The sequence below is a fragment of the Zosterops lateralis genome (assembly GCF_965231275.1).
Source record: "Zosterops lateralis genome assembly, chromosome: 7".
NCBI lineage: Eukaryota > Metazoa > Chordata > Aves > Passeriformes > Zosteropidae > Zosterops > Zosterops lateralis.
The window spans coordinates 2,525,837-2,553,237 of record NC_139767.1 but is presented as its reverse complement, the minus strand read 5'-3'; the positions used below and the strand labels follow the sequence as shown (position 1 = coordinate 2,553,237).

At 44.9% G+C, this 27,401-nt stretch overlaps 1 protein-coding gene across 12 annotated transcripts in view; it reads right to left on the bottom strand.

Annotated features, from left to right (window-relative positions):
* Positions 1–27,401, bottom strand: part of LRRFIP1 (LRR binding FLII interacting protein 1) — a 100,315-nt gene that overhangs the window by 33,484 nt on the left and 39,430 nt on the right. For 5 of the 12 annotated variants that reach the window (XM_083865213.1, XM_083865209.1, XM_083865220.1 and 2 more), the window contains exons 2-10: positions 23,244–23,330; positions 16,614–16,631; positions 13,322–13,369; positions 12,014–12,058; positions 11,449–11,499; positions 8,113–8,145; positions 7,022–7,069; positions 3,797–3,853; positions 916–996 (exon numbers count right to left, since the gene is read on the bottom strand). In XM_083865213.1, coding sequence (XP_083721339.1) covers positions 916–996; positions 3,797–3,853; positions 7,022–7,069; positions 8,113–8,145; positions 11,449–11,499; positions 12,014–12,058; positions 13,322–13,369; positions 16,614–16,631; positions 23,244–23,330 — 468 coding nt within the window. The remainder of the gene's footprint in view (positions 1–915; positions 997–3,796; positions 3,854–7,021; positions 7,070–8,112; positions 8,146–11,448; positions 11,500–12,013; positions 12,059–13,321; positions 13,370–16,613; positions 16,632–23,243; positions 23,331–27,401) is intronic. The other 7 variants (XM_083865215.1, XM_083865218.1, XM_083865219.1 and 4 more) reach the window with 3 other exon arrangements.

The window sequence follows — 27,401 nt, the reverse complement described above, 5'->3', positions numbered from 1 at the left end:
ACACGACAGTATGCAAAAGCAAAACAGCATAATTTAATTTTAGGTTGTTAGTCTGTTATTGTCTCCCACACATTTGTGTACAGGAGCCAGAAAGGGGGTCTCTCCTCACTTCAACTCAAGTCAGAAAAAGCTACACAGAAGAGCTTCCACATACACACTCTTAAGTGTTTCACACAGCTTAAGATCATCTCCTCTGTGTGTTATTATGCACAAATGCAGAGAAAACCTAAGTAATTCAGGGAAAAATTGCAAGCACTTCAGTCAGAGCAGCCTGAAACAAGTGTTAGTAACCATCCCCTCCGAGATGCAGCAGTTTAACACACCCAGAGCACTCACTGTGCCTGGCAGAACTGGGGGCAGGAGAGGCTCCAGCAGCAACTCCCAGCCCAGGGCTGGAGGCCAGGTCCTGCTGCCATCTTATCTACACCCCAGGCAGGACCTGGAGCACTGCTGGAGCTCTGCTGGCACAACTCTGCCACACACAGGGGACAATCCAACCTCCCAGGGGGGTTTTACAACTTCGCTGATGTTCTTCCAGCACTCTGGGAATTGCTTCCCTATAATTTTGTTTTGTGCAGACTGGATTGTCTCAAGCTCACCAGACTGGCACGCAGAGGAGTTGCCTCAAATGGAGAACTTCAGGTAATTAAGATTTCCCTTATCTCTCCAGACCAATTGAGGCCAATGGCAGACAAGGAAAGGGAGGAGCAGCAAAGGAAAACGGAGACTGGGCTCATTTGAAAACAGTTTTCCATTACTCATTCCAATCTTAAAAGGTCTGATTTGTTTGGGCCTTTTTTAAGTTTCACTAAAAAGAGCTACAGACACTCTTGACAACTGGTCCAAATTGATTCCTAAGTGCAAGAGGTTGAATTATCCAAAGTCCAGGCTAGGTGAAGCCAGAGGGCAACAGACCCAATTTCCATTTTGGGAAGAAAGTTGAGATGTGGAAGCATAGCTGTTGCTGGGGAGACCCAGGTCAGAGTAGTACGAAGCCTGCATTGACAAACAAAGCAAAAAAAAACACTCCTTGAGAACTCAGCTTCATTCTTTATGTCTTTAAATGGGAAACAAAAAGTAAATTAGGTGATTACAAACTGCAAGGCAGTCAAAGCGGTCACAGATGCAAAAAAAAGGAGAAAACTCCACTAAAGCTGTGAGGATGTATGAAAATTATGTGACCTTTCAAGCACTGGAAAAACACACTGGTCAGAGAGCTGGTCAGCTTCCTCCTGAGATGCTGAGGATTTATGTCCTGTTAAGCTGCACCCGCAGGAGAAGGTGAGATCCTGGGAGATGGAGAGCAAAGCCAGGGACCAAAACTGCTGCTGGCTGTGCCCAGCAGGAAATGCAGGCAGCCCACTGTCAGACACGGTGAGACTGAGTGGGGAGAAAACTCTTCCCTAAGAAGTGAGACTTTAAACACCTTCTTTAAATTAAACACCTTCTTTCCCTGCTTTCTGCCTTACAACCAGTCATCCCTGCACTTTTGGTCCACTTAGGGGATCTTAATGAGGAATGGTTGTTCTGAAAGATCTCACACCTTCACCTCCTTTGCTACTCTCCAGAGCTCTCCTTTTACACTATTCCCTGACACCTTTCCTCTCCAAGCATTTCTCCTGGGGGTCTAAAGAGCCAAGGGTCCCTGCTTTCAGCAGTCAGCTCCTCACAAACCCTAACCGACCCCTACTTCACCACTGTGGTCCACGGAGGTGTTAATTTCCTCACAAAGGAGGGAGATCTGTGGCAAATTAAAGAAAATTGCCTTCTTCTGTCACTGTGAGCAAACAGATGTTTAGATATGACACAATACCCACACAGATACAGGCTGAGGGCAAATCATTGGCCAACCTTGAAAAAAAACTAACCCAAGAAATAACCAACCACAAACCAAAGCCCCCCAAACAATGCCTCTGTAGTAAGACTTTCACTGAAAGGACACCTGAACTGAACTTTGAGAAATTACTTTCACTCCTGCTTAGAGTTTGCAATCTGCAGATGGACCATTTAAGCACATGGCATTAATCATATTTAAGGGATCAACCTGTGACACTGTAAGTGCAGTGTCCACATGGAGATCAGTCCATTCTGTGACTAAAAAGTGGACACCTATTTTGGAAACAGCCATTGCCAGCAGGTTCATTTATCATTTCCCTGCTGTCCTCAAGAATTTTCCTCTTTTTCATTTTCCCTTGTCACTATGACAATCTTTATGATTCAGCTTGGGCTTTTTGGAGAGAATATTCCCAAAAAGTGAATGCCAGCCAGGCTGGCATCAGTTTGGTTTAAAGTTTCAGCTATTCTGGGTTACCCCCAAACTTTCCTCCCCCTCCTAATTAATGATTAATCCAAACAGCAATGGAACCACAAAGAACTAACGATATTGCTGTAATTAAGCCTTACTTAGACTAAACCCCCATGCTGCAAACGCTAATTCCGGGATGATTTTGAATTATTTAAATGTAAACCAAACAACCTCTTCTCCCTGGATGACTTTCTTGCAGATACTTTGCTCTCCCTGCGGTCCGTCAAGCACTGGAGTATGTCAGTAAAGAATTAGAACATCATTTGTCACCAGTGCTACAGAGTAAAGCTCCTTGAACTCATCAAATGGGCCAGCAAGAGTCCCAGCAACAGGACAGGCTGTTTTCTTAGCAGTTTAAGCAACACTATTTCATTGTCTCTTATCCACATAATGCCAGCTAAAGTATATGGCAGCAGCAATTTTAAATGGAAATGTGAAAGATCAGGCCCCGTTTCACTGTTTATCCAGGCGCCTGTTTAACTTCATGCCTACAAAGTAACCCCCTGAACTCCCTCTCATGTTCAGCGTGTTATTGCTCAAACACTTGGCTAAATGGAGGCTTAAAAAGAGTTTATTTTTGGCCTAAACACTGAGCTTTAGGCTGCATACCAATAAATTTCTTAAGAAGCCTTGATAGCACAAAGATTAACAGGCTCTGAGCTTTGGTCTGGCTTTGTTAAAGGGAAAAAAACCCCAAAGAGTTCCCCCTCTGCCCCCAGGCTGTGCTTGGACAAACCCTTTAAAAATGTGCACAATCTCCAATATTTAACAAAGCAGGGCCAGGAGTTGCCATCATTGACACACAACACTTCTTGTGCTGGAACAGGAGGGAGGGAACACTGTGACCTGCATCCTCACAATGGAGTTAATAATTAAGCTTTTTTGAACTAGAAATAAAAGTCCATCAATGTTAAGCAGCTGAGTGGGAGGGAACACTTGCACTGGCTCTTCAGCTCTGTAGGCGTTTCCAGAGACCCGGGATACTGTTTATGAAAGAAAAAAAAAAACAACAAAACAAAACCCAAAAGCATTCAGTTAAGCAGACTTCAAATAAACAATGTGCATTTGGGGAAAAAATCCAAAGTCCATTTTAACTATGCAAATCTCAAGGCATGGACTAAATGAGGAGATTCAGTACTAGAACACCTTGTAGAGGTTGACAAGCACTCATTCTGTTTACAACACGTGGAAATCTTCCCTGCCAGTGCTGTCACAATGTAATTTTTACCCAATTTTGTTTACAAGATAAAGCAGTTCTGCCTTCCAAGATCTATCTGTACCAATTTCCGAGACTCTCCACTCACGGCCTGATTTTGATTTTTTATTTCCCAGACAGCTTCTTGCTGCATCTCCAGTGTCTGGCAAACTCCAAACCCCACAACGTGCATGACAGGAATAACCTGCCTCACCACCAGAAAGAATTTGCTAATTAGCTTTAATCCCATTAAATGGAGTAATAGAATTTTATAACAATAGAAATAATATACTAACCCTGCTAGATTTTCTACTCTGGGATGATCCATACACATCTTCCTCATAACCATTGGTCTGTTATGGAAGGAAAGGAACAAAAAAAAAAAAAAAAAAAAAAAAAAAAAAAAAAAAAAAAAAAAAAAAGGAAATGACAAAATGACAAAAAAGGAGAGAAGACAAATTGACGTAGACCCCAAAGGGAATGTTTAAGCAAATGTCATCACTTATGAAAAGCAAAGGCAGATACAGAACTTTTCAAAGATACACCAGGAACAGGAGCAGTGCAGGATGAGGTCATGATTTCAAACACGAGGACACGAACATTTGTGTCACTACCACTGTAACAGCCAAAAATGTCAAGGATACTCCTGCTTGCCCTTCTTGATTCTCCCCTTTTTTTCTCCCCCTCCCCTATTATTACTGGTCTACATTCAAACACTCTGTGAAGGGAATAGGGGACAAAATGGGGACAAAAAGGAGATCAGAGACAGCAATAAAGGGCATACATCACTGTAGCTATTTATACCTCAGGCAACTGAACACCTAAAAAGTAGTAAATTGTAGTAGAAGAATGAATTATATTTGAGAAATCCAGCTTAGTAAGCATGCAGTGCTGTATAAATTCTCTTCTTTTTGATTCTGAGCATCAAAATTGAACCCAGACAGTGGCCATCTGCCACACCCCAGGATTCTGCAGCACTCCGAGGGCTCAGAAGAGATTTGGGTGGGCTCAGCTGTCCTCTCTGGTGTCAGGAATATGTTTTCCCTCAAAGGAGGAAAAACAAACAGGCCCAGAAGGATTGTTCCACAAAAAAGGTGAGGTGCTTCAAATCCCTATGGCAGCAGGGCTGGGAATAAAACAAAACAATCACAGTGACTCAGTCCTGAGTCTGGGAATGTGAAGCTGAAGAAGAGAGGGCAGACCCAAAAGTCTCCTCAATCAATTGCATTAAAAGCTCAGGTTTCCCCAGCAATTCACTGCTCTGGTATCACCTCACAATGAGCCCTGGTTTAACACTGAAAACAAGAAAGCACTCTGTGTATTTGGGGTGGGGGTATAGTGGAAATTTAATTTGAATTTCTATTAAAATTAAGTTTTGAAGTCCATGTTTTAATGTGTTCTCGAAATGAAAATCCACTCAAACCAATATGAATCAATTTCCAAGAGAAATATTTATCATCTACTTTACAGCAGCTTCCATGAAAAATTAAACAAATTAACTTAGAAACCAGTTCAGAGCCAAGCTAGGAAAGCTACTTCTGGGAAAAGCTTAGATTCTCTACTGAAATGCAATATTATCACCCCCAAATGGAAGGCAAACATCCAAGTTTCTTTTATTCAAGAACTCATTTGAAATACTGCTTTCTCTTGTAGCCTTCTCACACAGCTTGGCTTCTTTCCAGTTTTTACCAGGTTTGGTTTTTTTTTTCCAGGCTCCTTGAATTTCTCAAACACTTCCCTGAAGAATGGCTAAAATGGATCTGAAGAATGGTTAAAATGGATCTCCAGCATCTGAAGGCAAAGCTCCAGCTCAGCCTCAGCACTCCATGCAGACCAATTACCTCCACCACCCCTTTTACTGCCACACTGAGGACCTGTTTGCCTTTTTCAGCTGTGTAATATTGACTAAATGTAACCTCAGATCACTATCTGAACCATCCTATTACTTTGCAGTAGCACCTCCATTTCTCCCAGATGTGGTATTCCTCATTTGTTTTTACTGTTATTCTGTTTTGACAAGCTGCCTCCTGTTTATCATCAGTATTTTCACTCTAACCTTGTATGAAACTGCCTTCAGTCCCTGCACTTAGCCAGCCAGGCAATGCAGACTCCTGGGGAACTGCTTTTCCCTCCTTAAAAAGCCCAGAGGATGCTGTCTTAGATGGGAACAGACCAGCAGCTGAGATCCTTCCCAGCTGTCTTGTCTTCTAACAAAGTTATTTTCCAACTGTACATTCCTTTTACAAGAACGAGATCTGGCCCATGGTTTCACTTAATGTCATGTAGAGACACGCCAAGGGCCTTGCAGTCAATGTACAGTAACATCCTTTATGCCGTTAAATAATTACCCTGCTTAGGAACTCCAGCTGAATTGGCATGATGAATTTGCCACAAGCCCAGGTTAATTGGTTATCACTTTACAGTTCAGGCCCTTTTAAAGGAATCTGCCTCATCTGCCCTGTGTCCTTCAGACTTCAGCCTGAAGCCCCAGAGCTGGGGCCATTCCCCTGCCCCTCTGACCCATCCTCTCCACAAACCTCTCCAGTGCATGTTTTTGAAGGCAAATGCTCCAGGCAGCTCTTGGAGAGCAGGGTCACTTTTATCAGACCTCGCTGACCTTTGTTCTAGGCTGCGTTTACATGCAAAGCATCTGGCCCTCATGAAAACTGGAACAAATAAAACTGACTGCTAGAGAGGCTAAAATGACTCAACTTTACTTGTTCTCCCTTCAGCGACCCTGTTTCTCCTCTGTATTTTCTTCTTGCCTTTGTCAGACAAAGGAAACGGTTTCACTGCCATTGTGTCCATTTCTGCTTGTAATGTTTTTTTTACCCCAGGCTCTCTCAATCCCACATCCAGCTTCCAGCCCTCAGGAAAATTCTCTGCTCATTTCCAGGGTAGCAAAGAACCCCAACCCAGCCTCCATCTGCAATGTGGAGCATTCCCTCCACGGATATACTCCCACTTTGGCCTCTTTTGTGTCCTCTTTGCCTGCCTGGAATTGCTCCCCATAAGATTCACCTCTGATGGGGAGTGGAATGAGATGGGCTTTAAATTTATAAATTTATTTGTTTATCTTTAAGTTTAGGCCTGCTTTGCTTCTCCTGATCCTGTCTCACAGAGGGAGAAAGAGAGTAAACACTTAGATCACTACACTGAGTTTGGCAAACAGAAAACAGGTGAACATGAAACCACTACAGGGCCCTTCTAACCCAAACCATTTGGGATTCTATGATTTCCTCTCAATATTGTCTAGTTCTGTGTCATGTTACAGCTCAAGTTAGGTAGCTCCAGTAAGGATTTGAGTTTTTCCACATGCTCTTAGCGTACAGCACTGAAATAAGAGCTTGAATTATCCACATTTTGGAGATGAACTGATGTTCATTATTCCTTAGCAAGTGCTGATAGTTATGGTGTATCCTTGACACTGGGCTGGCAGCTCTCACACCTGCACACACTCCTTGTCCTGCCACAGTGGGTTTGTAGGCAGAACCCTCTCTGAGACAGATAAAAATACATACTGCTTTGGAGTAGTTCTTCTTTTTGGTCCTCTCACTCTCTAATCCAGCCTGCAGTGGGATTAAGAAGGCAGGGTGAGAAGATCAGTGAGTCTGTGCACACCCACTGGGAGAGCCAGGCATGCAGAACCCCATGCAGGAACAGGAGCAGAGCTCCAGGAGCGCCCGGCAGCGAATCCACCCTCGGAGTCAAACACCCAGTTATTAGAGAATATTGTTAAAATGATGTTAAATTTAGCAGTCATGGTTCCAATCAGTCATGCTGGCTGGGTTCTGTCAATTAACAAAGCTCCCAGCTGTCCATCCTGGCTGTATCAATACAGCCATGCAGAACCCAAACGTGTTTGAACTATTCCGGGATGTAGGTCACGCACAAATAGATGCGCTGCATTCCTAATTGGAAATTGCACTGGGAATGAAGGAGAGGGGAAAAGCAGGAGAATCTATAGAGCTGCACTCCCCAGTTTGCTTCCGGCACATACCAGGATACCTCCAGTTCAACACAAGGCAGCAGGAAATGTTTTAAACTGAGCTTTAATCCTCATTGCCTCTTTCTGTTCTTTCAGGAGCCAGTTTTATCTCAGTGTCCGTGACAGCAAATACTCACTATCAAAGCATTATTATTAATCTCATTTTGTCCCCTTAAGTGAAGGTAACACAAACTGCAGCTTTGGTAGGCAGTGTGTTTGTCCTGTCACCTTTGCTAGATCTATTTACAGTGAGTTTAGGAGAGTTTTATTCCTCTCCAGATCTGTGCTGAAATAAATCCAGACACATCTGGTCCAACAAGGAACAGGCTTTAACAGAGAGAGCATTTTAGGGGAAATCCAAACCATTCTGCTCTGCCTGCGGTAACTAATGAGCTAAACCTAGCTCAGATCTCTCTAATCATTTGTCACTTCTCATCTGAACTGTGTCAGGGCAGGAGGAGAAGGAAGTGGCATCCTGACATCACAGACCACAAACTGCCTCAGGATCCTCCAGATCATCCTGATCTCAGAGCAGTTACCACAACCTGTGTTAGCTTCTTCTCCATGATTAGTTTTTGAACACACACACACACACACACTCTGCAACTTGCAGACTATTCTCACCACTGGGTAGGTGCTGGCATATTCCAAATGAGACTGTAAAGGCATGAGAGGAGAGGAAAATCAGAACAAAAAGGAAAACGCAAGTGATGTCAATCAAAGGAAATCCTCAAAACAAAACAAACAAAACAAACAAACACAAAAATAGACAAGGAGATGTAAATCCCAATGGAAGAACTTTGACAATGCAGGATTTCTTATACAAAGGCACAAGTTTGGAAGGTGGGAGGATATGAAACAAGGATGCACAAATTAATCATGAGTTATTGATAACACAACAATATTTCATGCTGATGGTGTAGGATTAGAGACAGCCAGCTGGGAAGTGGGAGAACCAGGACAAATGAAACAGAAAAGGGACTGAAGAGAGGCTTGAGAGCCTCAACAAACACAGGCTGATGTCATGAACTTCCCTAGAAAAATCTTCATGATACAGAATGGAGCTTGCAGAACTCCTGAAACAGGAGTGGCAGGAGGTGTTGATGGGTTCAGGATCATCACATCACTGAAGAAACCTCTCCATGGCAGCTGAGGAGCCACAGATACAGCCAAACCAGGGCTCCCTGGACCCTGTTTGCAGCACAGTCACAGCTGTGCAGCTTCAGTTAATTTGCTGCCCTGGTCTAATGAGTATCTCTGGAGATTCTGCAGTGTGTAGAGCTGCCTGCTCTGCCAGAAGCATCCAGAAGCTCCCCAAAATCTGCCTCGGCACATCTCTGGTGCCTGCAGTCCAGACATCCACTTCAAAAATATTCCAGGAGAAAAGCCCAGAGTGAAACCCACACAGATCAATGGGGTGGTGGAGCCCTAGCGAGAAGTAAATGTCTGATATTGGCTCATTTCAGTGAAAACTCCCTGTTCAGAAGCTACAAAAAGGAAGCCCTGGCACCACCAGCCCTTCACAGCAAGGAGCCTGAGTGCCAAAGATGGAAGATGAATGTTCCAAAAATGGCATCCTCCAAGGATGGAAGGACAGACTTCAAATATCCAAAAAGACAGCATCATTCAGAATTCTCAAAGTCATCTTAGAAACCCTTCATTTTTGATGCTGTCTTTGGGGTAAAATAGCTCCAAAGCCAAACTGGACACTGGAACTCAGGTAATTTTTTAAGGTTGGGCAAAATTTATGGAGCTTTTGGCTTTGTTATTTTGAAGACAGATGCAGCAAGAGCCAAACCTTTACAGATTAGCCAGAGATGTGGTCAAATTACTAAAAGCATCTCCTGTAAATCCACCCAGGGGAAGTGATCAGAGAGGCTGTTTATAAGGGCCTGGAGTGACAGGAAAGGAAAGAATGGCTTCAAACTGACAAAAATAGGTTTAAATTGGGTATTAGGAAGAAATTCTTCCCTGTGACAAAGGTGAGGCCCCAGCACAGGGTGCCCAGAGAAGCTGCGGCTGCTCCCTGGAAGTGTCCAAGGCCAGGTTGGACAGGGCTTGGAGCAACCTGGGATAGTGGAAGGTGTCCCTGCCCATGGCAGGGGGTGAAACTAGATGAGTTTTAAGGTCTTTTCCAACCCAACCCATTCTGTGATTCTACCAATTAATTGTGAATAAAACAACTGGAAGACGTAGAAGAGTAAATTTCAGTTCAGACTGGCAAATGTTTATGTGCTTCCACAATCCCAGTGACACAAGAATGAGGGAAGGAAGCTCTGTCAAAACTTTTCCTGTTTTTGCCAAAATGTCAGCCCATCCACCAAATGCTGCTTCATGGGGACAGGGGCTGTGTAAAATCACTGAGAAACACCAGTGTGGAAAATTTCAGCCAGATCCTTCAGCCAGAGAAGGGCATTCCTTAAAGAAGTGTGAGGAATTTGGGGCCAACTCACAGAGCAGCTGGGGGCTGCTGTTCACCAGGCCAGTGCTCGTTATCACAGCCTGAGACTGCTCAGGGGAAAAGGGCAAGAGAAGTTTTTCCAAGGGATGGTGAGGAGGCAGAATGCAGGACTTCTGCTCTTTAAATCCATATAAACCACGGGATTGTGTTGCAAAAACACCTCAGAAAGGATCAGTGGTGGATTTCCATGAAGAGAAGATGTTTCAGATGAAGATGTGCTGTAAACGCAGAGCCAGTGTGTTTGCATCATGACACATCACAGCCAGGGATAAACAACCCATTTTTGTTGTCATCACCTTCTAAATTGATAGAATTGATATTTCAACTGAACTAGAGATTTTTCTTCCCCTCCAAGAAACACTTCCACACGTCAACATTTAACCCTAAGTAAAATAAACACTACTTTTCACGTTCAGCTGTGCAGAGAGGCTTTTCTTCACTGAGTCTTTGGAGTTTTGAGGCATCTCATAGCTCTGAAAAGCACTCAAGTTTGTCAACTTGAGGAAAAAAGGTTTAACAGCATTTCATAAGCAGCACTAAGAATTCCACTAAAAAGGGAACAAGGCAGCACTTTATATTTTTAAGCATGTTTTGTGCAATTTTACAGTGGTATCCCTGAGCAGGCTCTGCAGCTGCATTTTTTTTTTTTAATGGGTCTTCTAGACTCTGTGTTATAACAGAGTTAAGGTTTATCTAAATGTGTGTTATCTGGGAAAATACTGTCTGGACGTTTTGAGGAAAAACTTGTTTGAACTTTTCCTACAGATGAGTACTCAGTGCTTTGCTAATCCCACCCTCCACAAAACACAGGCCTGCAGATGATTTTCAAGTATTTCTAAAGCATTTTTCAAGTGAGTAACCAGTGATAGGACCTAAAGGCACAGCTGGAGCTGTGTCAGAGGGATTTTGGGTTAGATATTAGGAACAGCTCTTCCCCCAGAGGGTGCTGGGCACTGCCCAGGCTCCCCAGGGAATGGGCACAGCCCCAAGGCTACCAGAGCTCCAGGAGGGTCTGGACAACACTCTCAGGGTGGGATTGTTGGGGTGCCTGTGCAGAGCCAGGAGGTGGATCAATGATCTTTGTGGGTCCCTTGCAGCTCAGGCTGTTCTCTAATTTTATGAGTATTCACCTGCAATTCCAAATCCCTCAACACTTATTTCCGCTGATCAATCACTTCTGGTTTCCTGAGCTAATAAACACTGTGCCCACTATCACTTCCCCTTCCCATATTTCCAGTATCAGGAGTGAAAGAGGGGAGCTTACAAGGGGAGCATGCAGATACCAATGTCTTGGCTAAGTCCTTCCTACAAGAGTGAAGAACAGTGACCACAAAGTGTCGTGCACAGGGCACACACTGGACAGAACCAGTGATCCACGTGTACTTGATACAACCCAACATGGAACACGTCAGGGACGATCCGCTTGGAGTGTGGGGACACAGGGGGGACAGTGACACCCGTACACAGACATGCACACAGAGATTGCAGAGTTTACCAACCCTCAGGCTTCCACGGCTACCCACTGACATGCGCTCATCTTCATCCGAAGCCTAGCGAGAGAGAGCGTGGAGACAGAAAAACAGTGAAGAGAACACAGGTAACAGGCACTGAGGCAAATGCTGATGGCTTTGATGGGACAGGAGGAAGGGAGGGATGCACAAGCTCAATGTTTTTAAAAAAGAATCGCATTGAAAGTATAAGCAGAAAGCAAATTAAATCATACCCTGCCCGAGAAACAGTCAAGTGTTTTAATGTAGGGTGAAGGAGGAGCTTGCTCAGGTGCTCCCTGCTCTATGCTCTTGGCCCCTTAATGAACATTAAACACTCCAAACAGGTTATTTCCCCTCTTCCCACCCCCTTTATTCTCGCACATTTGCAAAAGCTCCCTGGAGTGACTGAGGAAAGGGCAGAGAAGTCAGGAAGTGGCTTTGGGGTTTCCCCTTGCCAGGGGTGAGAGGAGCTTGTTTTGGTTCTTTTCTCTTGAGAAGGAAGTGCCTTATACACGTCTGTTTTCTTAATCTGAAATGTCTGGCTAAACAAAAAAAAGCAAAAGCAGGTACTGACCGAGGCATTTCTTCGGGCTCTACGGGAATAACGCTCACTGTCTTCCTACCAAGGCAGCAGAGAGAAAACAGAGGGAGGTGTTGAGAGGACACACACAGCAACAGAACGTTCCAGAAACACACAGTGAACTCCAGCCATGCTTAGGAGCCAGTAAAGTTAAACCAAACAACGGGGGGTGACGCCCTGTCAAAGCAGAAAAACCCTTCCTCCCTCCTCTGTGACCCCAAGTTTCTTCCCCTCTGCTACACAAACACTGGAAACGCCGTTGGATGTTTTACATTTCAACAAGCTGATTTTAACAGATTGATCTGCCACTGAATTTGGAAACAGCAGTGGAAAACAGCAAAAAAAAGAAAAAAAGGTTTCAACATCGTAGTCAACAGATTCTCACAGGTGAGCTGATTTCCAAGCAAGGACTGCCAGTAAGGTGGAGATATGCTCATCCAGCAAGGATCTGAAGAGACTGACTGTGAGTCTGGGGTGCCTGGGTGGCCCATGCAAACCAGTATTTACTCATTAATTATCAAAGATCAAGGAATTTGGGGGAGTTTGGGAAGTTATCTTCCACACTAGAAGGCAGCTGCTCAGTTTTGCCTTTTCCAGTGTGCACTACTCAGCTCTGCAGGGCACGGCCACAGCTTTCCTCTGGCATTGCTGGTAACTGGTTTCATAAACTTAGGGTTGAAAGGACATTTGAAACCAGCGACTTCCGGCCCATTAGCAAATTCTTTATCTCAAATCATGGATGTTAAAACAGTCAAATGTTTCTAGTGGCCAAATCTGTAGCTGGTATTCACTGGTTTTAGCCAATTTTAAATGCAGGGCATTGTATTATTGGAAAAAAGTGAGGATTATTACTGCCACCATAGCAGTAATAACTCCTCCGAGGGATTCCCCTGGGCCATTAAATGCCAACGGAAATAAAATGCCATGAGTGAAAGTTGCCCACAATTTACCTGAAGGCAGATTTAGGAAGACTCAAATGGTGATGAAGCCCACAAAAAAGTAAAATGAGCACAAATACTCCCTGTATCCCAAGGGGCTTTAACACGTTTTCATCCTAACCTCATCTTCCAGCAACAGTGTGGACACGGGTCTGTAAAAACAGATGGCTCTAACCCAGTCCTTGCCAGTTTTAAGCTGATCAAAACTCACATTTCAGTTGGAAAAGCAGGACTGTGGGATTGCTTGGAGGGGAACTCACACTCCCAATGCCTGGAAATACCTACTTTGAGGGATCTCAAACTCTATCAACAACACAGAACTTCAACACCCAAAAGTTGTTGAGCTATGTTGATCAAGTCCTACCATCCATTGCTCGATGTCTCCCCACTTAGTATCCAGCCCATAATATTTCTACAGACAGAAAAGGGGAAAAAAACCAGAATTTAGATGAGAAAAGCAAACACAGAACATTCAGACATGCACTGCCAGGCCTTGGCCAAGTCACACAGCTCCACACAAACGTGCCAGGGAGAGCTGCAGGACTGGAGCCCTCTGTAGCACATGCCTGGGAAAAGCTGCCTGGAAAGGGGAAAAAGGGGAGTTTGGGGATGATCAGGATGCTTCTTCTCCCCCAGCAGTGCAAAAGCCCCCATGCTGGGGGACAGGAGCAAGGAGAGTAATGAGTCTTGAATTCCTGACCCAGTTAAGTCAAGACTCATTACAAGGGAGGCGAGCACAGGACACTTCCAGGATGAAAATTGCTGTCAAATCATGTTTCCTGTAAAGGTTTGTCAAACTGGGCAGACAAGTTGGGTACAACTCATTCTGGGCACCCTGATTTGCTGGATTAGAGCTCCACAGAGCTCCTTTCAGAGCACCTGGCTTTTTGCCTATATTTGACCCACCTGACAGCAGTGGGAGCACCAACAAGGGTACAGGAGGACAAGATCCACCAGTGCAGGTAAAGACAACACCGGGAACTTCCCAATGAACTTGAATTTCCTCCAGGCAGCAAGTTGCTCAAAGTTTAATAGGACTTTTCTTCCTCTCCAAACAAACCTGTCAAATCTGGTCTCAGGAATTTTGTGTTTTTAATGGTGCCCATTAAAGGGATTCCTGTGTGAATTAAAATCACTGGCCTAAAGCACAGCAATAGCCAAATAGAAATACTGCTTAATTAAGGAAGAATAATATGTATTTTAGAGCTTTCTTACAGGCTTGAGGAGGCAGGAGTATCAACAGCCAAAATCTTAGGAAATTATTATAAGAAAAATCAGAACCCTGTTCTGTATTGCACTCTGGTTTTAGCACTCACTCAATGGTATTAATGTAATTTTATTTTCACCCTTAAAACCTCATTCACTGTTTATTGATAAACCCAAACAAACAGCTGCACATTCTTCAGTGCTCTATTACTTTATTCCTACTTCAGATTCATAATCCACACACCAGCTTGTTATAAAATTACCTGTTATGCACATCTCAGCCTGAGAATGACCCCTGAAAATTCCATTAACTCCCAGAGCTGTGTACACGATGAGAACCTGCAGATTATATGCTTTGTAGTAAAGCAGGTCAGGTAAGGCCTTATTAGAGGCTTTTTAGCCATTAACAGACTGAGAACATTTTCTAACACTAGACATCAATTTCAAAAACTGAAACACGCAAATAAAATGGAGAATCCTTTTTCACACATAGGAAGGACCCATAAACACACTTGTAATTTTTTGAGGGTTTGCTGCTTCCTTTTCATGCCCTCTGTTCTCATCACTGTCTGACACACTGGCTCATGAATTCAGCCTTGCAAAAGGCAGATAAGGAAACGGCCCTTACGAGACTTGCTATGCCACAGTTTTAAGTTCCACTTACAGGCTTTTCCTTCTCCATTTCAAGTTACTCAGCTATGTGCTTAATATCCCCTGAAGAAAAACCTTAATGAATGAGACTGTCCAGAGACTATCTCTAATTTATAACCTTTCAAAGAGTACATGTCATACTGGACTGAACTGGCAGCTTTTGAGCTCTCAAATATTTTGACCCCTCACAGCCACTTTTCCCAGTTCTCTCTCTACACTGACTCTTCTGTTCTGCCCCCAGGGGCCTGATTACAATGGGTTAAAGGAGGAAATGGTGCTTTTCCATTCATTTAGGTTTCAGTTAGAAGCCCTTGCTGGACTCAGGTTCCCCTCTGCCTTGAAAAGTGATATTACAATTAAATAATTAATGACATTAATACCATTGAGAGAGAATTCCAGATGCGATTTGCTTGCTGAGTGACAGTGAAACTGCCAGACTCACAAACACACCATGGGATGTTGGGAGGATAACCCACTTATCTCCTCATCCATGTCAGGACACCAACAGTAAACAACCTCCAGGGCTCCCACGGGGCTGCTTTTGCACCAGAAGGTTAAATTAGTCCCCATAAAGAAGATTAATAACGAGCCTGTCGATCCACGGGCAGACGTTGAGTCACTCAGCGTGTAGTCAACTCCAGAAATAAAACCAGGAGTGAGAGGGATTTGTTGCCAAATTGATGGGGTCAGGATTAAATACCAGAGCACATGATGTGAGCAGCTCTCTTCATATACATACACACTCCAAGAGGAGACCAGCACTCCCAAGAAGCACATGCAGGGCTGGGCCAGGCTTTGAAACATGCAGTTAGGGCAGCTGGAGTGCCAGAACACGACCAAGCACACCGTGGTTTAGAGAGACATTCACCACTCAGCAAGCAATAAAAATATCTCAGGAAAAAAAAAGAAATATTCAATAAGGTAGAAAATGGCAGGCTTGAAGAAAAGATGTGCTTTCTCCGTCCCTGAAAATATTCTTTACAGAGCTATTTCTGTTTCTAGGTGCCACACAGTTCACATGCTCAAAGTGTAGAACAGTCAGACACCACGACACAAACCCCAAAATCTCTGTTGCTACATAGCAAGTGACCTCAGTTAGAGCTACTGTTATCATCCTCTTTGCCATCATCATGGAAAGGAAATTGGGAGGAGGGAAGAGATCATGATTTTAAACTGAGATGAGAGAGGATTAAACAATATAAAAGCACATTTAATGCTTGGGTGCCATTGGAAGGAAGGCCATACAGTTTATTTACCCAAGGATTATGAATTCAAACACAGCATCCCCGATGTCCTTCAGTGACTTTGTGCAAATTAAGTCATGTGAAAGTCGTTTTTCCTGCTGGCACCTGTTAAATGCTTGCCCAGCCTGAAACACTTTGAGTGATTTTCTTGGCCTTCAGCAGAGAAGCAGAGTTGACACACAGGTGACAGAGAGCCACCGTGCCCTCCTCTGACCCTGCTTTACCAAGTCACTTTTCTGTTATTGCTTATTCTCTGCCAAACAGGTTGTAGAAATAAAATCACATTAAGTGCCTGAGCAGGTATCTTAGATGGGTCATCTTCCCCCACTCCCTTTGATTGTCCAACCCACAAGGGTATGGCTGGGGAAGGCAGAATTACATGGAAATTTACAGTCTGCTGAGCATCTCCCACGCTTTAAAGGATTTCTCTCCGAGGTTGGGCTTGAGGATCTTGGAGGTCTTTTGCAACCTAGATGGCTCTGTGATCCTGAAATTGTAACAAGACTCACAAGGTGGGAAGGCATGCAAACAAGAATGAAAGCGAGCAAGCCCTACCTTCTGGACCTGATAGATCTGGGGGGAAAGGGAAGGAAAGAAACAAGGAACAAAGCTAGCGTGAATGATGGATACAAAGCAACACTCCACAGCTCGTTCTAGAGGGAAAAAAACAGCATTTATAGAGAAAATACAGCAGAACATGAATACAGAGAAGAGCACAGTGAAGCCATGTGGATTTAGGCAGGACAAAAGCAGTGTTGGCATCGTGGCCTCCTCCACACGCCCGGCTAGAACACAGCATTCCCCTTCCCATTCCCACCAGGCTCTGGGATGCACATGGGACATTTTATCCCTGGGCTTTGCACCAGGCCAGGGCTCAGCCCAGCTGTAAGCCAGGACCTCTCAGTTTTCCAGCCTCCCCCAACAGGAATGGAGCCCAAATATTCACCCGGGACAAGTCGTGTATCTATCACCACAATAAAAGCAAACAGCATTAACTCCAGACCAACTGTTCCTCTTTGAAGGATAGAATTTGTCCTTGAGAAATCAAGCATAGTTACAAAAGCACTAACCCTACACACCTTTCACCTGTGCCAGCAGTGTGTGAAAATTCCTTGCACGTATATTGCTGGCCTTAAAGGATCCCTGCAGGTTGCTCTGTCAATTTTTAATGCTTCTGTGGAGCCTCACACTGTTTTCAGGCTTTAATAAATGCCCTGCTGACAATGTTGTTCCATAGTCTTGGAGCACTTTGATAATACACAAAACCCTTACAGCCTCTCTACTGCATCTGAATTTTGTGTTCTTGGAGAACTGCCCTTGACTGATGAGCTTTGTGCATCCACGTGAAAACAAAAAACACAGTTTTTCTCACATTCTTCCTGAAACCAGAAATGTTTCTGGGCTAAAAAAAAAAAAAATAAATAATAACACCAAGGAACCCTTCTTGTTCAAAAACACCTGGAGGCAAGGCAGTCTAGTCTCCCAGATTTTGGGGTATTTGGAGGATCCCTGCCATTCACTGCTCTCAGGGATACCTCATGGCAATCCAGCTCCCAGTGCTGGGAAGGAAGCTTTTGTCTCTCAATCCCTGCCCTCCTGATCAGGTTCCCCTTCACCAAGGACAACGGCACAACCCAGATTAATGCCTCAGCAGCTTTAATTCCCATTCCAGCAAGCACAGGAGGGAAAAGTAGGACTCATTTAAAAACCAGCATTCCCACACAAGTAACCACCCCACTTCCCTTTTCTCTAAGAAAGCCATGAAGAGGAAAATGAACTGGGCCCTCCCACAAGGCTGCACACAATTCCAGTCTCTGGCTTCTCCATGGCACACTCAGAGTGCCTTTCATCCATACACAGGAGCCAAACACCACAGGTTGAAATGTGGCAATTACCACCCAGCTGATTAACCTCAAAGCTTTAACTTTTCCATGCTGTTTTTTTTCACCTATGCCTCGAGGCAGCTCCATGGAAGCCTTATTTTCCAAAGCCCAGGGCTCCAGGCTTGGCACAGCAGGTATTCCCTGCTGAATCCAAAGCAAGGCACGCAAGGAGCCTTGTGCCCAGCACCCAGACTGCCAAATGGACAAGACAACAACGGGGCCCTTGTTCAGACCAGGCACCATGGAGGGAGGTGGGGAGGCCTCAGAGATAAAGCCAAGTGCATCATCTAACTATTCCAGCTCTTGATAAAACCTGGAGTTTTGGAGGACCCCATTAGCCAACAGGCATTACAACAGCTCTGCTCCCAAGTGACTCTTGTGACTCTCCCAAGTGATCCCTCAGCTCTGCACAAGGAAAAGGTGTCCCTGTCCATGGCAGGGGGGTTGGAATTAGGGGATTTTTAAGGCCCTTTCCAACCCAAGCCATTTTAGGATTCTGTGATGACATTGTCCTCTTTGGAAAGTGTGGTATAAGAGAAAATATACACTTTTAAACAATCACCTCTGTTGCAGATCTGTCCCCCCCAGAAAGAGTCAGTACACATCTAAGCAATCAAATGCTTTAAAGAGCAGTTTCTTGTATTAGGGAATTACCAAAAAAACCACATGTGTTTTGTCCACAGTATTAACAGCAGGCAGCTTTTCTGGTTTCCTCATCAAAAGACGTTGCCCACAAAAATAAAGTTTTTCATGGAAGTAGCTTTAAAACAGGACAGAACAAACCAGTGTTGGATGGTTAGAGGGTGGCAGAAGAACAGTCTGCTAAAAACATCATCCCTCTCCAAATTTTCCTGGGCATCTTCACACTGACTGTACAAGACACCACCACAAACCTTCTTCATTTCTTCCCTGCTTATGTAAGCACCAAGTTCCATAGTCAGTCTCACCCCTCCCCATCCGAGCCACAAGAATCTGCTTTTCCCATTTTTTTTTATTAGAAAGCATTGGTAGCATGTTTTATTCCAAAGAAATACAAATCCAAAGAGGGGAAGTACGTGCAAGTGCGTAAGGAAGGAATTGACAAAACAGCCAAGGCAAGTTTTATGCTGCGCCCTTAAAGCAAGTGCTGCAAATGAAGGCAGGAGCCCAGCACAGTGCACTTGCCTTGAAGTGGAAGTACAGGCTCATCTGCTGTGTGAACTGGCAGGGAAGAGCCTTATCCCACCGATTAAGGAGTGGGAGGAGATCAGTCTCTTTTCACTTCAGGCACTAATATCAGCTTACACTGTGGTCTCCATGTGTCAGCCCTTGAAGAGACATTTAAAGCCTTGCCAGCAGAACACACAGAAGGCACTCCTACAGAAAGCACTCTCCACAATTAGCCCTACTGCTGCAGCTTTTACATGTCTCCAAACTGCTACTGTTAAATACTGCTGGGGAAAAAAAGGCTTCAATACATTTCAGGTCAAGCTTCTAAGAGGAAAAAAAAATCATAGGAAAAAAAATTATTATTCCAATTTTACTTTGTAGCCCCATGAGAATCAACAAATTATTACTCAGAAAAACTGGGCTGCCCACTCCTGGCTTGCTCTTCTGTGTGAATTAACAATAAATACCTGAGCGCACACAGGAATTTGTCTCAGGACCAAGCACATCTCGACAGTACAAGCCAAAGGCCTCAGACTCTGCAGCTGGAAACCAAATGTTTCAAAAGCACGGCAGCATGGTATGGTAAACCAGGACCCATCACTGCTCTGACTCCCATCATTGGTGGGAAAACGGGGAAGGGAGGAAATACCACATATTTTGATTGTCCTTCCAGCTCAGAACAGGCCCTGGCAATGAGGGCTGTCCTGAACTCACTGATGTGTGGAAGCAAACCAGCAAACCAGAGAATTTAACCAGACCTCCAGATTAATTATTTACATCTTTGGTGGGTAACAAGGACAAAGCAGCTCTGAATGAGAAGTCAGGAGCACTCAAGCTGTTACTCTTGTTAGACCTGTGCCTCTCCTAAAGCCTCATCACCAGGAACATATTCTCTAATAAATATATAAATTGATTCACTTCTCTGTGATTCAAGTGTGATCAATATCCTTATCTTCAGTGAGACTTCCCATGTGGCTGATCCCACAGTGTGGGCAGCAGGAAAGGGGGAATTCTGCCCCTCCGCCTTTCTCAGGTGAGACCCCACCTGCAGAGCTGCCCCAGCCCTGGGGCTGCTGGAGACAGTCCAGAGGAGGCACCAGGATGATCAGAGGGATGGGGCAGCTCTGCTGTGGGGAAAGGCTGGGAGAATTGGGAATGTTCCAACAGGAAAGACGGTGCAAGACTATGTACAAGGGAGTGGAGTGACAGGGCTAGGGGGAATGGCTTCCCACTGCCAGAGAGCAAGTTAACATTGGATATTGGGAAGGAATTTTTCCCTGTGAGGGTGGGGAGGCCCTGGCACAGGGTGCCCAAAGAAGCTGTGGCTGCCCCTGGATCCCTGCAAGTGTTCAAGACCTGTTTGGACAGAGCCACCTGGGCTAGTGGAAGGTGTTCCTTCCCCTTGCAGGGGGTGGAACAAGTTAAGTTTTAAGGCCCTTTCAACTCAACACATTCTGGGATTCTGTGATCACGTCATGATTCCTGTGCTTGCTTTTTTCTTCAGCTTCAGAAAACACTTTTCATGCACCCAGCTTATACTTTCCTATGAAACTTGCACTCATCTTGTCCTCCTTAGCTTCCGCTCCCTGGAGAAAAAGAGCCCAGTGAAGAAACCAAACCAAAAAAACCCAAAGCACTGGCACAGTTTCCCTTCTTTGTGCTGCCTGGCATGAGGTGGTGTTGGGTGATGAGACGTTACCGCCCATGGAGCACACCTGCAATCCTGCCCCACTGCAGTGCACTCTGCCACAGCAACATTCCCACATCTCACCCTGCAACTCAGAGCTCCCTGCCAAAACCCCATCTAGTCCTGCTGTGCAATTCCTCAATTGTGTGCATAGACTTTTCATGCAAAACTCACCCAATTACTTTAAAATGAGGGAAATGAAGTGCAAGATTGAGAAATGTCATAAATATGAGGTGGTGGGCAGGAGAGGAGCCAGTTTCCAAACCCAAATCATTAAAGCACCCTCTTTCACTGCCATAGTTATAGCCTGTAATGGTAGCACCTGGAAACTTTTAACTCAGACCAGCAGTGTAAATATATTTTCAAGTAATCCATACTCCACAAGAAGCCTGCCAGGGCATGCACACAGCTTAGAGCATGAAAAACTACATGCACATGCAATAAATCCATTTATTGCTTTTTAACTCCCAGAGGGAGTTTGGGCTCTAAAAAGCCTTCTGAAGTAGTAAAGCAAGTGCTTTAACTTCTGGTTATTTAACGTGGCAGCAGTGGAAAAGTGATGTTTATGTTTCTGAGAAGTTTGCAAAGGGAAATGAAGATGGCAGAGAACCAGGCGTACAGATCCCAGTGTCACAGCAGGTTCCCCTCCAAGGAAGGGGTAGGTGCCAAATATCTTGTGTTGATCACTGCCTGGGAATTTCTGTATTTATGTTTTATTATACCTGCAAGACACTTGTGGCGATGAAAAACTTCCTGCAGCTATCCTTAATATCTCTACCTGGTGTCTGGGGGCTAAGATTAATCTATTTCAAAAAGCTGCAGAATATCCAAGTGTGCAAAATATTAAATAAATGTGCCATTTATGCCAGTGAGTTACAAAGCAGATTGTGATGGTATCTGGCTGAGCTTTCAAGGACTGTGGTACTTCAGAGGGACATCCTGCCCTACTCAATTTCTATCCATACAAAGCTCTCACAGGTTTTCAGATGACAAACTCTTAATTGCAGGAGCTTTAGTTTTCACACCTAAATTTCAGTTTACCGAGACACCCTCCACAACATCAGCTTTTAATCTGCAAAGGGGTCATCAGCTCCATTAAGTCACCTGTAAATTAATGGTGTCAGCTGCCAGGACACCCCTGTTTACTCTGCTGCCCAAGCAAAACACGTGGGGCCTGTTCAGCACAGCCCTCCCACGGCTGCTCCCAGGTCCCCCGGCCGGCTGCCAGCACAGCAGCTCAGCAGTGACAGCACTTCCCAGTGTGGGCCAGGGAGCAAGAAACATCTTTCAGAAAGCAGCAACTGCAGCAGGAAAAGGCTCCCACCTTCCTCAAGCTCTGTGTTTGCAGTGAGGGAGCTGAGGCACATCCAGACCTGCCTCACCAAGAGCTGGGCGTGGGCAAGAGCTGCTCTGTGGGCTGGCTGCTGCAGCCTGCACTGATACTGCTCTACTGTCACATCCTGATCCACATCCTGCTGTCACCTCCTCATTCACTGCTCCACAGCTCAACCAGATCCTGCTCTGCACCCTAAAGCAAATGTAGAACCACTGAATTACAGAATGGCCTGGGTTGGCAGGGACTTTAAGATTATCCCATTCCACCCGCAGCCATGGGCAGGGACACCTTCCACTATCCCAGGTTGCTCCAAGCCCTGTCCATCCCCATCTTGGACACTTCCAGGGACTGGGCAGCCACAGCTTCTACAGGCACTCTGTGCTAGGGCATCACCACTCTCTCAGGGAAGATGTTTTTCCTAATATCCAGTCCAACTCTGCCCTCTGTCATTGTGAAGCCATTTCCCTTTTTTCCTGCCCCACATTTATTCGTACTGTGTATTCCCAGACCCTGCCCCTAGACTCCCTACTTCTTCCTTCTCCTTCAAAAATCTACTGAAAAAAAAAAAAAAAAGTGATTACTGCTGTCCCTCTTGCAGTTGATCTGCTATTTCACTGAATACACATCACCAAGCACAAGTTTGGAGTGCTTCTGGTCCAGTTCACCAGGTAATGCTTTGCCAAGTGCAGTTTCCACCCTTGCTCCTGCCAGCAGCAGCCCATCCATCCTTTTTACAAACTTGAGGAAGGCACAGCACCAGCTTCACAGCAGGAACAGAACAACTTCACAGTGGAGTTATACAAGGGCCAGGAGTCTTCCATATTCATTGGATTCCTAATGAAGTGATAAGAATCCACCACCTCCAACAGGCACACAAAGAAGCTGCATATTTCAAAGTTTAACATTAAACAAGAATTACTAACCACCAGGATTTTCTGTGACTAATTATATTATCTTCACCGAGATAAAATCCTTTCCACAGTCCGTGGTTTTTCCATGTTTTTCTACGATCAACATTAGTTCCAGGCAGACTACTTCAACAAAAATACAAACGAGCCCTCTGTTCCAGGATCTCTGAACATCCTCCTCCCTGGATACAACCCAGGCACCCCCCAAAGCCCCGGCCTTACCTCCTTCTGCTGCCTCTCCAGCTCTTTCATCCGGATCTCCCGCGCCTCCGCCCGCGCCGCTCGCTTCGCCGCGAGTCTGGCTTCAGCCTGGGAACGGGAACACAGGGATGGGATGAGATGAAAGCTGGGCAACCCAACGGGGAACACACGCCGGAAGCAGGGCAGGGAATGGGGAGGCTCGGCTGTAAACACATCTGTAGGAGTTAATTCCCTGTTGCAGGTAATGGCCCTGCCTTCCCTAACTTGTTATCTTAACAGCCAGGTAAAACACCCCCGTGCAGGCACTACCCTCCCTGAGCACTCGTGTTTAAAAGAGCTCTTTAATTATTATTTGTGTTGCTGGAGAGGAAGCAGGGAGATTTATCTAAGAAAGGCAGGTTTTGCTCTTTTTGTTTTGGGTTGTTCTTTTTTTTTTCCCTTCCCTGCAGCGTGGATTGGTTTTTATTGATGAATTAATTTGACCAACACCAAACACATTACGTGCCATTTTTCCTAACTACTGACACTGTGCACACATACCTGGGCACAGGATCTGAGTAAGCACTGGAGTTCAATATGCACAGCTAAGGCTGAAATCATGGAGAGAAAATGCAGTAGCTCCATTATAAATCTCCAAAATTCCATATTCCAGTCCAAACCTCGCTGGAGTGGAATTCAGCCAAGAACAGACCCCTCGAGAGATCTACAGTGCTTCCCTACTTCAGCAGAGTTGCAAGTGATGGAACCTCCAACTGATGGTATAGAGTAACATTTTTAATATTCTGCTTTAAATCCCAGGCAAAGCCAGTAGGTCTTACAGAGGGAAAAGTAAAATTAGCTCGGGCTTGGTACAGTACAACCGTGAGCAGCTCATCCGGAGGAATTCAGAACAGCTCAGCAGGGAGCCAAAGGCACCGCTCACAGCCAGTCACCCCGGTGTTTCACTCAACTCCTCTGCTTCTGAAACCTTTTACTGTAAGTACAGCATCCAAATTGACAGGAAAAACTGCCCTAAGATCAAGGTCAAGCACACAGAGAAATCAAAACACTGGTGTTTTCAGTAGTGCTTCTAGACAGAAGGAAAACCACCAAAAAAAGAAAGGTGTAATTAATTTTCCCTTCTGTAAGTGCACGCACCACTCAAGCCCAGGGAGAAGGGTCATAGTCATCAAAAACAGAAACAAAACATGGGGAAAAAAGCCCTCAGGAAAGGAGCAGGATGGTTGAACTTTGCAGTTAACAGAAAAGGGCTGATGAAAATCAAGCACGAGCTGATGTATGGGAGGCCTTGTGATGATGTAGATCTTAAAACCTCAGACTGGAGAAGACCAAGAGGGGATCTCATCAATCTATACAAATATCCCAAAGGCAGGTACCAAGAGGCTGGTGCCAGACTCTTGGTGGTGCCCAGTGGCAGGATGAGGAGCAGTGGCCATAAACTGAACCACAAGAAGTTCCATCTCATCATGAGAGAGATCTTCTGTTCATTGAGGGTGGCAGAGCACTGGAACAGCTGCCCAGGGAGGCTGTGGAGTCTCCCTCTCTAGAGGCATCCCAAACCCAGCTGGACACGTTTCAGTGTCACCTGCTCTAGGTGACCCAGGGGATTGGACTGGGATTCCAGAGGCCCCGTCCAACCCCAAATGTTCTGTGATACTGTGAAGTCTGAAAATTTACTTGTAACAAGAAAACAAGCCTTCTCAAAGAACTGGAAGGAAAAGAAAAGAAAAAAAAAAAAAAAAAAAAAAAAAAAAAAAAAAAAAAAAAAAAAAAAAGCCCATGGCAGAAAGAGCAAAGGGCTGTTTTTGCACAGAGCTGAGCTGCTCTCCCTTGAGTTCTGTGCCTGAATTTCGAGGTAAGTGACTCTGACATGGACAGAAACTCGTAGCAGACTCTCCACAGACCCTCCACGCCTGCACCCAAAACCATTCCCTCCCATAACCTGAGAGCCAGGTGACTGTAGGCTCCAGGTGCAGGCATGAATCCCCAAAGGTGTTTTCAACAACCTGAAGCAGCCAGTCCAAGAAAAGAAAGCCCCAGCCCTGCTGCTGCTGGGCAAAGGCTGGATGGAATCCCTAGCAGGCAGTGCCATGATCTACCTGCAGTGTTTGAATTGCTCATGACATCCACTATCCAAACATGCCCTGAAGTGTGTGCTAAAGGCACGAAATCACAGCTCTGGAAACAAGCCTGATATCGACTTGATGTGATTCCTTCTTTTTATTTAATAAAGGTGAGGAAAAACACCAGCAGAAATTGTTTTTCCCTGTGGAAAACAAAGGGCCCTAAAGCCTCCATAAGCAAAACACACCAAACAGTACAGGCTGTGTATCCCCAACCTCCCTCTTGACACAAAAAAGGCAGAAACAAGATTATTTGGATGCTAACATGATTGTAGCTGTCATCCTCACAAATTTCAATAACCAGCCAAGCTTTCACATCAGAACTAGGTGCCTAGATGTAAAATTCAGATGTAATTCAAATTATACATATTTCCCCTTGTTTTCCTTGTATGAAAAGGGCCAAAGGATTTACACACTTGCTAGCTTTGTTAGAGAATTATACATTCTCCCAGAAACAAGCACAACATAATATGAAATGAAGCAACTTGAAAAATAGGAAAAAAAAAAATAAATTTAGCCATTTTTTCTCAGGTCTTCCTAAGAATGAGGCCTGCCAGTTTCTATTGTAGATACCAACTGCAGGAAGTTAAATAAATTTCACTCTGTGCAAAACCACAAGTTTTGTGTGTCATTTCTGGTTTTAGTGCCAATCCATGGTGCATCGCCACTTACTCACTGTATTTCATCTTTACAGCCCTCCAGCTGCCAACTCAAAGCCAACCTGCAAACCTTGTAAAATAAAAACACATTTTCCCTCAGCAGCTTTGACTAACAATGGCTTACATCTTAGAATAAGCATATTGTTTACTTATGAACTTTTTCTTTCCATGACCACGTCAGCCTTAAGTATCTTTGAATACAAACAACAGAAGTGGTATCCTGGGTTCTTGAACTTTAAGCTAAAAACCTGTGGTTAGCATATACTGCTGCCTTTGTAAGAAGTCATCATGTGCTATTCCATCCTGAACACTCACATTTTAAAGCAACTCATTTTTATCACATCAAAACAAATAATTACAGAATTCTTCAGGTGGGAAGGGACCTTATGAGGTTCCCAGTTCACACTCCTGCTCAAAGCAGGGTCAGCATCACAGAGCTTAGGACTTGGCCCAGATGGCTCAGAAAACCTCTGAGCTGGGTGGCTCCACAGCCTCTCCAGGCTCCTCTTTCACTGCCTGAGTCTCCTCATGGAATTAGACCCCACCAAATCATGTCAGAACCTGCTCCTGGCTCCTTAGTGACCCAAACTTCTCTGTCAGAAGGCAGCTGTACCTTAAGAGCTGCATCAAGCACTAAGGAATATTTTGAAGCATATTCTCAAGGATGTCTGAGCGCCATTTAGATGATTACACAGTTATTTTCCCCACGGTTCCTGACCAAACACCAGCTTATTTGTGCTGGACAAAAGGGGGTTTGTAAGAAACAAGCCATCCTTCCCTAAAGAGTTTTCAAGCCTACAGCAAAATGAGAGAATGGAGGACAGGAAATATGCAAGGAGGAAAAAAAAAGCTTCAGTGTGTGAGGCTACCCACGAGTCTTTGGAGGATGCTCTCCAGCTCAACATGATATAGTCAGGCCAGCCATCAAATGGTCAACCTGTGGCCTTCATAATCCCATTTCCAGCACGCTTTGGTGGATGGAATTGCTTAACTCAGAATGATTTTTTTTTTATACTCTGTAGGTGGCATTGGTGACCAGCCTGGCGTGGCCTGTGAGCTCAGAGGAAGTAAATCCATCAGGGCAGGGAAGAGTCCACACCTCACTGGCTATGACGTTACCAAAGTCAAACCAAAGCCTGGTGGCAACCATGACACCCAACAAAATTCTGCAGCAAGTGTGGGAGCCAAACAGGGCCTCTTGCACATGGGTTTTCCTGTGTCAAAGCCCAGCTCAGGGTCAGTGGGTGTCCCCCAGCACAGGGCAAGGACACCCAGAACAGCCCCACTGCCACCCCCACCTGCTCCAGCTGTGAACCTTTAGGACATGCGAGAACAAAAACACAGGCCAGACTTTCAGACAAACACAGAGGAGGGTCAGATTGATGGTGGACCTCCTC